We start from the raw sequence: 13,775 nt of genomic DNA on the forward strand, positions 1-13,775 counted from the left end.
ACTGACGTGGCATCCATAGATAATACACATAAATAAGTTATAGATAAGCCACTCAAGCACTCAACAAAAAAGTTTACGGGCGTCGGCAACTAGATGGCTTCGCTTCGATTAGTTTCTCATTGCTCCTGTGTAGATGGCAGTAACATTATCGATCCTATATTTTATTTTTAATGAAGGCTTTCGTAAATTTTCTGAAACCGAAAATTAATATAATTTACTCAATTCGTCTATAACAAACAAAGTGTTGTATGATTTTTTTTTGCGGGTTTGATTTTTATTACACGATGTTATTCCTTCACCGTGGAAATCTATCGTGAACTTTTGTTGAGTACGTATTTCATTAGAAAAATTGGTACCCGCCTGGGATTCGAACCACGGTGCATCGCTCAACACGAATGCACCGGACGTCTTATCCCTTAGGCCACGAGGATTTAAAAAAAAAATTATACAAAAGAAAAAAAAAAAAAATGTTTTTTTACTCTCTCTAAGCACATGTCATTTTTGTGCATACTGTGACATTGGATATATGATCAGTTTGAATTGAATCGGATAAAAAACGACCACAAAAAACACAGAGACACTATGTACGGGTCGTCCACACAGCCCTCTGTTGTGATAATGATAACAACTCCAATACTGATTAATTGTTTATTGATATGCTTACACTGATTATGATAAGAATGACATAATGCGAGTATGCGACGCCTTACACGAACTGACTCGAAAATGAATGACTTTGATGTAAAATGCATCAGTATGCAATATGCGGTAGGCAGCGGCTTTTGGGGTAGGCAGGGGCTTGGCTCTGCTCCTGGCATTGCTGAAGTCCATGGGCGACGGTAATCACTCACCATCAGGTGGGCTGTATGCTCGTCTGCCTACAGGGGCAATAAAAAAAATGATGTGCGCGCTGGTCCGTACACACTATTGTGATTAAATAGTTTAATGTTTTTATTCTCCCGCAGCCGATCTACCTCCGCGTGATGCTGCAGGCTGACCGAGGTAGGCTGGCCCCGCGCTTGCTCCGGCACCCCACCCACCCAGACCTGTGCGCGCTCCGACCGGCCGCCCCCACCGCCTCCCCGACCGACCGCCACCCCCCGCCGCGCCGCCGGACCGGCTCCCTCAACGAGACGATGTTCCGCATCCCCCACGTAGAGATCACTACTGCCGACGCGCACTACGACGACCTGTGCGTTAGCGACGTCGACGACGCACTGCTGAGCGTCAGGCGATGCCTCGACCCTTACACGCCGGAGAGTGCGGACAGCCCTAACGCTGAGGGTTCCGATGTGGAGGGGAGGTCGACTGAACCCAATCGAGACAGGAGCGTGTCGCCGACGCAGCTAAAGCACAGATTGGATCGTCTGCTGACCGGCAGGGAGGCCGAGCTCGGCAGTAGCGACTCTACTAGCCTGTGCTGTCTGGCGCTACGTTGCTACGGCCTGCGTTGTCACAGGACGCGTAGAGCTCAATGCGAATGTGAATCGAGTAAATGCTGCACTTACTGATGCCCTTGGCTCTGCTGGCATTGCTGATGTCCATGGGCGACGGTAATCACTCACCATCAGATAGGCTGTATGCTCGTCTGTCTACAAGGGCAATAAAAAATAACCCGGTGGCAAGGGCAGGTCGGCGCACACACGCTTTAATGTTCTAGTAATATCAGTAGTAATCGATTAGTTTTGCGTTTTAAATAAGTATGGCTTTTTATAACTTAAAAAGACCACGCTGACAATGCATTTGTAATTGTAGTTTTTTTGTTGTACCGCATGCACGTTTGTCTGTATGTGTCCGTGTGTAGTGTAGCATGGGTTTTGTAATTCTCGATGCGAGTTGCATAAGGTCGGGTTTTGTTTTAACTCCTTTATCAAATATTTCTGAAGTTGAGCATTTGAGTATTTTAGATATTTGTGACACCAATTTTAAAAATGTTTAGTGACTTATCAAAATTTTACAGCTTAGAGGTCAGATTAAACAAAAGTACCCACCAATATTGGCTGAAAATATATCCGACCTTGTGCTTCTGAACTCGAGTAGTAAGTAGCAGTAGGTAAATATTTTTAGGTGTGGCAACATCGTGCTTATTGTGTCTGTATCTAGTCTGTAATTATTTGTTTTTCTTTACCAATACATTTATCACGAGGGAATCTTTATGAAGCAAGGTAACTTGAGACTAGTTGTAGTACGGCTGGCAGAGTAATATTGTTTTTAAAATAGAAAAACGAAATCTTAAAAAAAAAAAACTAAATTTCCTTAATCGATTTTTCCAAGTTTATAACAAACTACAATATTTTTTAGTCCTCGAAATGCAATACTAAGCATAATATTTTTTTTTTTAGTTTTAATTTTCTTTCATACCAAATCATTTTTAATTTTATTTTTTATTCTAGTCGCACTGCTCAAGCGTGTTGGTCATTTGATTTTGTTTGTTGAGTTTAATTTTTGTTTCGTTCATCTTAATTTTAAGTGAAAATGTTTTTTTTTTCTGAATAATTTTTCATACAGTTTGCGAGTTTGTTCTAAACAAACCTTTAACCTCTAATAAGTATTAAAAATAATATTATGAGAATATTATTAAATCATAACCTAGTATATCTATTTTCGTGATTACGTATAATAATATTAATATTTAATTTGACTTATTAAATAAACATTCCGCATTTATTTTTAATTTATTTTTTATTATTCTATTGCACGGTGATTGTAATTGTATTGCGCGTTCGGGCGTGGACAGGGTCCGCACGCGAGGGGCGCCCCCCGTGAGACAGACAGTTTCAATAGTATATGTTTTATTGGTTCCAAAATATCCGTTGAGTGTATTCACTGATCATTTTACATTTAGTCTTGTACATTATTTTTTAAATAGTGGGTCTTTGGAATATACCTCATGAATACATATAGGCACAACACTACTATTTATTTAATCTAAACTACATAATTAAAGATAACTGTTTCCTTAATGTTCAAATGATTAGTTAATCTATTATAAGTACATACATACAACGTACATAAACAATTGCTTAAGACGGTATTCAATTTTTAAGAGATTTTATGACCTGGTAACTAAGACCTTTAAGTCATGTCTTATTTTAATTTATGTTCTTATTTTTATGAAAAATGATAACATGGAGTGAAATGAAATGAAACGAAGACAATTAATTATTATTTGTGACATCAATCAACTGGGATGAAATTAAATGAAATGAAATGGAATGAAATATAACCTCAGTAAAATGGTGGTCATTTACTAAGATTTTTTCAGTGGACTTTTTGGAGGATCCCGAGAAGTTACGTCCAGCAGCTTTGTTTCATTTTCCCACAATTGTGCACTTTCACAGATATTAAACAGTTAATAAACCACCGTTATTACACATTTAAACCCGAAGAAACACTAAATAGACAAAATAAAACAAATCACACAACTTCACTCCTCGCGTTCCAGCCAAAAAGTACAGACGGTATTCAAGAGAATTCATCAACAAACTACCCACATTCTTCTACTATATATTCTAGTGGCCATTATTGCACCAATCACTCCGACATGAGCTTTGTTATACACTTCATGGTCATTAAAACGAATTATTTGAAGAAGTAATCTATTAATTATTAGGAGGGTAATAATAACTAGTAGTAGCTCAGTAGTCGAAATTCGACTATAATTAATTAAAATTATAAGTTTGTACATACACTATTATGATTATATTTTCAAAGACTATTATACTTCTATAATCACAGATTTCGTCAAGACTACAATATAGACAAATATTAATAGAGACAAACAATATTTAATCTATTCTCAATTTGATTTATTTATTTATTTATTTATGTATACACAAAAAAAGAAGACATAGCACAGAGTAATAGGAAAATTATGTACAAAGGCACTTGACCACAGACGTCAAGAACAAAAGTTTGACAATAAATAAATAGTATGCATGCGTGTGTGCGCCAAATACATGGTATGTAGTATGTGTAATGTTTTTATTATTGATTTAATGTATCTTTTAAGCATTATTTAAAAAAATATAAACGTTCTGCACTCCTCCTCTGTATTCTCTATAAGTGTGGGAAATTTCCACGCAATTTTCGTAAAAAGGGGTACAAACATTTTCCTTCCCGTATTAATATATAGATAATAATGGAAAGTATGGCGTTTCAAAAATCAAGATGGCGCCGGTTGCACCGTCATAATATGTTTGCCGATTGATTGTTTATACGTGTACGTATTGTAGTTACGTGTGTGTGTCGTTAGTTCCGTCGGCTGCTTCGCGTGAATCGCTCCGTCTGTAAGTATTGTTGGCTCGCACTCATTGTACTCGGCGTTAGAAGCTTAAGGTCGGATCTTCGATTCAGCTAAAAGTAACTGAAAGTATTTTAATGTATTAGCTTCTTTCATAAACAATAATAATATTAAGATTTAATATGTTTATTATATATTATTTAATATGTCCATATTTTGTTTTTAACTAGCTTTTTTTCTTAATTATGCCTTTGTTTATTTTTTCTCGCGTGTGTAAACGCACAGACGACAAACATTTTAACTAACATCAATATCAACTTTGTATATAACACATTCTCTGTTTTATTTATTTTTGTTGTTGAAATTATGAAGGAAAACTAATTCCATATTTTTTTAATAATTGAATAATGCCATTTAACTGTTTCACATTTAACTGTCTCAAACGAAACGAAATGTTGAATTACGAATATCCGATCTTATGCTTCTAGTTTCGAATATTTTAGATATGTAGTGTGTCTGTTGTGATGTTTTTGTGACCGTTTATATTTGGCTTGCAGTGCTTTGAACTAATAAATCACTTTAATTTTGATTTCTATTGCATTGGCAATAGAGTATGATATTATTTAACATGACCTATGACGTATGGCTAGAAAGGTCACGAACAGAATGTCGGTCGATGGAAAACTTTTTTGGGGTGGTGGAATTGCTGACATCCAAGTGCTTTATCAGCTTCGTAAGGATTGACGGTTGACGGGTCACCCAGGATCCATTAAATTCGTGGACAGACTTCCTCATAGATCATCCGATTATTAGTGGAATCGGACTCAAGATTGTCATCAAAAATATCGATTGGTATTTCACCAACCGTTATAGCACCTTACGCTTTTTTGACATATGTGAAGTTATGTCGTGATCTATTGTAATATAGTCTATGACCCCGAATGACGTATGGGTCAAGTCTTATTTTAATTTATACTCTAATTTTTATGAAAAATGATATTATGGAGTGAAATTAAATGAAATGAAATGAGGTGATATAGGATGAAATATGATCTCAGTAAAATGGTGGTCATTTACTAAGACTTTTTCAGTGGACTTTTTGTAGGATCCCGAGAAGTTACGTCCAGCGGCTTTGTTTTATAGATCGCTTTGTTGTCCTAAATAGACAAAATAAAACAAATTACACAACTTCACTCCTCGCGTTCCTGCCAAAAGTCCTCAAATTTCGTTTAGTCCGTTTTCAGCGCAGATTATCAAATACTGAAGCGTCTTATTATCGATCGATAGAAGTCGATGCAATAAAATGGGTGCTTCGCTTAATGTTCCAGGTAATTCGCGACTGGAGTACCACCCTGAGTCGTCGCCAAAGCATCTGCGCAACGATGAGCACGACAACGGACACGACAACGGACGCGACAACGCCGACCCGCCCGAGTCGCGCTACATACAGTTCAATATTGACAACGTCTGTGAAATATTCAAAGAGACCGATATATAAACTCACGGGCCGAATTCTGTGTTCTAAAGACGAATACTTTACGTCTAGGGAACTAACTATACGCGATTTTTAAAAATAACGTTAAAAAAGCGTTGCTAATAACGACTATACTTAAACTTAAATTTAATTATAGGCATTGCCATTGGCACCTGATCTATGAATCTATAGTGAGGGTTATCAACGATGTTTTTACCCGATTGAGTAATAGCGCTTTCACTGTTTCTATCGCGAAATCACTGGAAAGTTAAAATAGCCGTTATTTAAAAAAACAATAGAGCTCTAAATGCTGTAAAGACTTGTCGTGTCTATAGGTAAAATAGTAATTTTATTAGCGGTGATGCGAAATCGTCACTCAGAGAAAGGCTAACGTTAATAAAGACGTTATTAAAATTTGTGCTATTAGCCGTTTTGATGGTAAGACGTACATATAATTATAATTTTATTGCCTCATTATCGTAATGTCAAGTTTACTCAATTGTCGTTTAGTCAATTGTCGAGTTTACTCATCTATATTATACAGTTAATAATTGACAACAATGAACCCTTCTAATGTCCGAAATTTTAATTAATTAATTATATAATGTATTAAGTGATTTTTTTTAAATACGAATCTGAGACGACGACATTATGAAGGTATTAGCGATTGAATTTTGACATTTGAATTTTTTTTTAATTGTTAATTTTTAATATTTGACCTTGGGCAGCATTTGCCTTCATCATCCTTGACTCGCGCTTGCACGTTACTAAGTGACTTCTGATAAATAAATTATAAAGTAGGTAAGCTATTTGGACGGTAGATGTGTTAAGCTTGTATTCTAGTATGAATGTGTGCAGGCCTCGCGCGGACGTTGACCCCGAACGTCAGCTGATCATTAACGTGTTACATTGCTGCACTGAAACAGCAATGTTTTTTCTTGTCTTACTTCCGGGAGACAGTCTCGCTCTGACATGCGATAAACTATATATATATAGACAAAGCGCTATGCTGTAGTACATTGATCGATTATCAGGTGACGTTAGAAGTATTTCGATATTGATAAATGCCCGTGTTAAATTTTTTTTGCTTAGATGGGTGGACGAGCTCACAGCATACCTGGCGTTAAGTGGTTACCGAAGCCCATAGACATCTACAATGTAAATGCCGCCACCCACCTTGAGATGTGAGTTCTAAGGTCTCAGTATAGTTACAACGGCTGCTCCGCCCTTCAAACCGAAACGCATTACTGCTTCACGGCAGAAATAGGCAGGGCGGTGGTACCTACCCGCGCGGACTCACAAGAGGTCTTACCTCCAGTAACATGGATTATGAACAACACAATTAATTCTATTGTTGTTCTTCGAACAAAATATATAGTTGATACGATTAATAACGTAACTTAAAAAAATTAGAAAATATATTGTCTAATTCTTAATATAGAAGTTTTAAAATAAACTGCATTGCTGCCAAATTGAAGGCTTGGTGGCCATACTTCAAGAAAAAAAAAAAAGAGTTTTATCTCTGCGTGTCTGTGTGTTCGTTCGTGTCCACAAGTAAAACGAATGTTGAGGGTAGATGTAAAATATATTTTACTCTGTTACGTTGATTTTGAGTGGAAAGAAACGTAATTCTTTACTCGGTTGATAAACTAAAATGATATAACCGGATTTACTTCGTAAGGTGAATATACTGTGCTGCTAAAAAAATTGCCTCGATAAATTTCAAAGGTAGGATTTTCAAAGAAAGGAATGTAGTAGATATGTGTCGTTCGCGAACGAACGAGTCAAACGACCCGGGTCTCAAATTCCGCGCGAACGATAGGGTCACTTCAAAAAATATGAGTCGTTCACTAAATCGACTCGTTTAACACAAAACCTACGAATCAGAAGAAAAGAACCATACGAGTACGACGGTCATTCGGGTCATTTCGGGTTGCCGCGTCTCGCCCCGCGCCAGTCTCGCTTAATCGTTCGTTCGACTGAACGGGTCGTACGAACCGGATCATTTTGTCAACAGGTCAGTACTGATCTGAATCTCTAAAATTGAACGAACGACACATATCTAGAATGTAGTATCGAGTGCCACAAACGTTTTATTTTATATACAGAGCGAAAATGATGGATTAAAAAAAAATTCATCACTAAACAGTATTCGCGCTCATTTGCGACCGGTTATCGGAAGACCGATTGAATGTTTGAATCAACTAGTCATCTAAACCAATCTAAGTTGAATAACCATTCCAAAAAAAAAATACTTAATCTAAAAATAAAAAAAATATTAAATACTCATCTCTAGTCTTTTTGACGTCACTATTCACTTAAAACTTAAATAAACTTATATTTATTATAGATTAAATCAATATTATTTTTCCCACCAAACATTTAGCATATCTTAGTGTATTTTTGTGTAAATGTAAATAGATTTTTCTAGAATTGCGTCGCCTATTTAAATTCAAATACCTAGGTAAATATGCAAATATGTACAACATGAGGTTCAATCATTAATAAAAAAATTATAAAGTAAATCAATTTAAAATATTTCTAAGACAATTAGTTACGAAATAATTTTTAACTCTTTTCAATTAAAAATCATGCCGTAATAGATAGATTTATCTTCAAATTGGTTGAAACGAAGCGAATTTTCCGGTTATTGAGTGACGTGACCAGCCTAATATACCCATTCAATAGTCTAGTCCTGATGAAATCGTAACAATTGATTTACTTTTCATACTTTCATTTTTGACCATAATAAAACAAACTAGTCCTACATAGTTTTTACAATATAAAATTGATTATAGAAACAATTGTTGGGTTTTGACTGACGCTAGAAGTTTTTATATGAGCAAACGCGTGTAAAATCGCATTAGGATTCTAGCCCAAACGTCCTGTAGATGAATATTTGTACAGCTTAAAGGGAAATAGAAGACATTTAATTTTGATCGAGCAAGGCGGCAACTCACTTGTTGACGTATCATTAAAACCATCATCTTAAGTCTTATCTGATACCAGAGTTTAGGCGAATTATAGGCGGCTTATAACTCGGCGAATATCTTATATCTGATCGCATTTTTTCGTACCAAGAACCGCCACGTCACGTCAGTCGTCTATCAAAGCCTTAATCATTTTCTTCCTTTGCCATGTTAATCCGAATTTATATTAAAATTTATTATTAATTATGATGCCACACGTTTTGTCCAAAAATATATATATATATTATTATGTAAGGTAATGTGTAATGTAAGTTGTTAAATTATAATTCGAGTCGAGAAGTTTCTAAGGCAATGTTCTACCGCTTAGAATTGATTGGAAATTGGGTACTTGAGAGATGTCGTGTTTGATTAAAATCAATAGTATATTATGTGAGATAAACAGTGGTATAGAATGTTTGTTGAAATTATTCCGATCGTTTGATAAAGTATGAGATATAAACTTTTAAAATATCTAGGTTCGTTTGATAGGGGTTGCACTTACCCCTTGCGACAACAAGAATATTGGCAAATGCAATGAATTTGTTATTGCAATGAATATTGCATTTGTTGGACGGTATTATTACGAAAACTGTATCTAGATCAGCGGTTCCCAAAGCTATTTCGTCTACCGCCCACTTTGAGAATAGATTGTTTTTTAACGCCCCCATTTTTTCACCTACTGAAAAATTACTTTAGCAGGAGCTCAGTCGGTGTCTAGGAGTCCTCCTAGATGTTATTACAAATCGCCTCCCAAGCCTCTACACAACGCCCCCATTTTTTTCTTACCGCCCCCCTTAGGGCCTTCAGCATCCACTAGGGGGCGTTATCGCCCACTTTGGGAAAGGCTGATCTAGATGAACGATTTTTTGCAACTACCTCACATTTGCAAAGAATATTAATTAAAGTAGAACTAATACTTAAGCAACATGATAAAGTTTATCCTAGTCGAGTCCTAGTATGTCCTAGTAGTAAATAAAGTTGTGCAATGATACGTTTTTTTTTAATACATGGCAACACTTAAAACAAATCAGTTTCCCGCCCTATAGACTGATCGACTCATTTGATATCGGTATTATATTATACAAAAGTTTTATCATATTATTATATAAGTACAATTTTATTGTTGTTAATATAGTATTTTAGATTTTACGATTCCTGTGTAGTTCTGCTTTCGGAATGTACTGTCGTGTCGTAGTGTAGTATACTTCAGTGATTTAAGTGTTCTTTTCGTTATGTATTATTTAGTGAGTATTGTCCGCTGTGTTGGGAAACGTCTATGATGCAGCATAATGCGTTTTGTGTACTCTTTGTGGAGTATGGCATGAATCAGTATTGTTCTGAATAGCTTGCAAATTTTAACGGGGTTTCTAAGATTGATTTTGTCAACTAAAATATCTGATGCGTTCCTCCACTGTGTGATTTTACGACAGAACGTCAGTAACTGTTTCCAGCTTCAAGTATCGTGACCGACCGTCAAAGTAGGCCGCTTTCAATTTCTTCCTGCTTCCCTTTACGATATTATTCATCATGTTTAACGCTAACCGTACACCTGATTAACGACTCTTTCCCGGTTTAATCGCCGATACGATATCGGATCTACCAACCGTCATCTACGTATTAGAAATATCGGGTATTGTAAAATCAACGATATAGACGCGAGATTACACCGTGAAATTGTTTTTAATCATGAAAATTATGTTCACGATTATTTACCTGATTTACCTGTTTTACGTTTAGCTTTTTAAGTTGGCTTATTGATAGTCGTTTTCCAAATAGATTCAAATAGTTTTTAATAAATACTAAGTACTTAATAACGTTGTCTAGTCGATTTATTTTTAGTTTATCTCAACATTAAGTTTTGATTTGGTTAAGGTCGAGCAATGACATGACGAACACGCAAATCACTGACTTAGCGTAAATACTTAGCAACAATTCAATTGTTTGGAAAGCTTCTGTCACAGGTGAATGTTGCCAGGGAGAAGTTAAAGTTTTTAATTGGGAGCCCAATAAGTTGCGCTTACACGTTATTGAGGTTTTCGCGACTCTGGGAACGTGATCATAATCAGCTACACCGAAATTAGTTTATCGTAAATTATGAATTGCATGGGGATGCTTTGAAACAGGTTTTTCTTTTCTAATGGCTACTCTCGGTAGGTGCTCAACCGCGGCTTGAGAAGAATGTAATCTTTTAATTCCTCTCAATTCGCCAATTTTTTAAAGAATACACAGGAAGAGGCGTTTAGAAGGCCTCATTTTCCTACCTATCTCAAGGTATCCATTAGGTCAAAGGCAGTCCCGCGCTATATGTCTCGCAAAACCAATACGATCCTGTTTAAAGCTTAAATAAACTGTTACGGTATGAGGAAGATCAACGCTGGCGCTCGATACACTCGTGTGCTCTGAAGTATGGGATGTGCTATCCAATACAATTAAGACTCCGACGTCATGGCTATATGCTTCGGTAACTACTCTAAATCAGATGAAGCGTCTACTTGTCTACCCAATGAAAGAAATAAAAAAAACACGTGTGGCAGTAAAGCTATTACATAGCATTTTTTATCAACGTATGCAATTATAATTAGACAATAATAATTTAATATTAAAACAATACAAATAAAATAAGACCACGCTATATTTATAAACATTAACAAAAGCAAAACATTAACTGTCTCCTTCACAGCCATAAGCTAGACCGCGCGAGAGAGAGATGGCCAGACTTTTCATGATGCGCATGCAGTGCGACGTCACGCCGCGCGCTTTTTCAGAAATACTACACAAGCGCAACGTGTGAATGTGTTGAACGCGATCTACATGGTAGGTGGAGTGGGTGTTAGGTTTTATTTTCGTTACGGAATTTCTTGATTCGGTCACCGTGCTCAAAGCCCGCGATAAAAGCTAAAAATGTAAATAACGAATCGCTCGGAATTATTTGAGATATTAATTTGTTACCCCGAATTTATTAGATTGGATTATATGGCTGACGGCTGACAGAAACCATTTTATTTATATTATCACCGTAAAGGCAGGTACGGACGTCTAGGGCAGCTGTTACCAAATCCCACCTTCCTGGTTGAGCCTTTGCTCGCCCACCTGTCCTGGTGAAACTGGAAAGGCCTCTGGGCCACTAGTATTCCCTCATACATAAAAAACCGACGACGGATTTTTGCCCGCGGCGCGTGATTCGTCTCCGAATTATGCCCGTAATCGTAACGAAGGATGACAGTTCATGATTGTGACAGAAGTTGATTCAATACAATTGTATTACAGTTGTAATACTCTTAGACTATAGGTGTGTTATTCTCATTGTTGTATTGTGTCTAGTCACTTCTTGTAACTGGTGTTATTAAAATGTAATAAAATAAAAGTTCTTTCATTTTGAAACCTTTTATATAAACAGAAATGCTCTAATTTCATTGAATCTCCATCGATGGGTGAATGGCTATTGGATTTACGCGATATTTATCTTTGTAATTAAAGGTGCGTTTTATTTGGTATTAGTATCAATAGTTCGATGCTTTTAATTGAACTTTAATTAAGTTTGCCCCATTCAAATAGCTGAAGAATCGCATCGCACCGCACCGCCCGCCACCGGAGTAGAGTTCATCCATACTATCTGGAGCCACTGCGGTCATCCAGTGCGTTTGCAGAGGTCTTTTTTGCCACGTACCATCCGGCTATGGAATGAGCTCCCTCCACGGTGTTTTCCGAGCGCTATGACATGTCCTTCTTCAAACGAGGCTTGTGGAGAGTATTAAGCGGTAGGCAGCGGCTTGGCTCTGCCCCTGGCATTGCTGAAGTCCATGGGCGCCGGTAACCACTTACTATCAGGTGGGCCGTGCGCTCGTCTGCCTACAAGGGCAATAAAAAAAAAGTTTTTTCAAATTTTAAACTTTTTCAATGGCTCTCCTGCGAAGTTGCAAAAATGTCGCTTAAACCAAATCGCCTTTCGCCCCTCGATTTGTATCATGGTGTTAATTTTCAGATGCTGCGAAAATGTACATTGTTTTTTTTTATACGAAAAGAAAACCGTAGGCTCTCATAGTATTATAATGCAATAATATACTAGATCTAGAGGGAACTCCGCAGAGAATCTTCCAAATAATAACACACAATAGTAAGTATTATACATAACTAGCCGTACTCGCCCGTTTCGCTGGGCATTTAAAATTAACATTATTATTTATTGTCATTATTATTAGCGAGTCCAACACTCATATAAATATTAGCCTATCCATTAAGTACATGTGTTTTCTACATGGATACCAAGTTTGGTACTGGCAAGCGCAGTGTGGGACGGCCACCTACTAGATGGACCGACGACCTAGTAAAAAGCGCTGGGTCTCGTTGGATGCAGGTGGCAATGGACCGATCGCACTGGAAATCTATTGGAGAGGCCTATGTTCAGCAGTGGACGGCGATAGGCTGAAATGATGATGATGATGATGACCAAGTTTCAAGTCAGATGCATGGTTCAGTAGTTATAACTGAACATCCGTAAAAACCACTAGACTTATTAGTATAGGTTCTACAAGTTTTCTTTAGACTAGGAGCCACAGTCCCGCCAAATGTCGCAGAAGTCCATGCAGTTCTGCAGACACCATTCGGCCAGGTAACTCGTGATTTTGTAACACAATTTCTTCTCTTTATTCGTTTTGTTTACGATTAATATTCCAGAATTGGACAGATCGATGCTACTCCGCGACACTTTCTTGTAATTAATCTTATCCACGCCCTGAAAGTCTTTGTGTTGTGATAGAGGCGGTAACGTCACGACGTGTAACATTTTTGTTTTAATTAAAAGACTAAAAACAAACTAATTCACTAAAATGACATAATGTATGTTTCCCGCGTTATTTGGTCACTCAAAAACAAAGCACAGATTATAAAGTATTTGTATCTTTTTTTTTAATGTTTCTTTTTTAAAGTTTTGGTCTTTAAATAAACTTTAGTTGACACTTAACACTTGTACAGAATGACTGACATATAATTTATTGATTTTTATTAACGTTTTGTTAATGTGAACGACGGCAAGCGTTCGAATAAAACTTATAAGTTTAATAATAACTTAATAATAACTTCAATTTAATAA

General features: G+C 36.7%; 1 protein-coding gene across 3 annotated transcripts in view; it reads left to right on the plus strand.

The window, feature by feature from the left end:
• The window catches only part of LOC101743221 (inositol polyphosphate-5-phosphatase A), a 34,764-nt gene extending 22,714 nt beyond the window's left edge, over positions 1 to 12,050 (plus strand). For 2 of the 3 annotated variants that reach the window (XM_012690325.4, XM_062676357.1), the window contains one exon: positions 966 to 2,674. In XM_012690325.4, the coding sequence (XP_012545779.1) occupies positions 966 to 1,511 (546 nt within the window). In that variant the 3' untranslated portion in view covers positions 1,512 to 2,674. Of the gene's footprint in view, positions 1 to 965; positions 2,675 to 5,571 lie in introns of those variants that run through there. The other variant, XM_012690327.4, reaches the window with a different exon arrangement.
• Positions 12,051 to 13,775: the final 1,725 nt, after the last annotated feature.

Source organism: Bombyx mori, chromosome 26 (genome assembly GCF_030269925.1).
Source record: "Bombyx mori chromosome 26, ASM3026992v2".
NCBI classification, from domain to species: domain Eukaryota; kingdom Metazoa; phylum Arthropoda; class Insecta; order Lepidoptera; family Bombycidae; genus Bombyx; species Bombyx mori.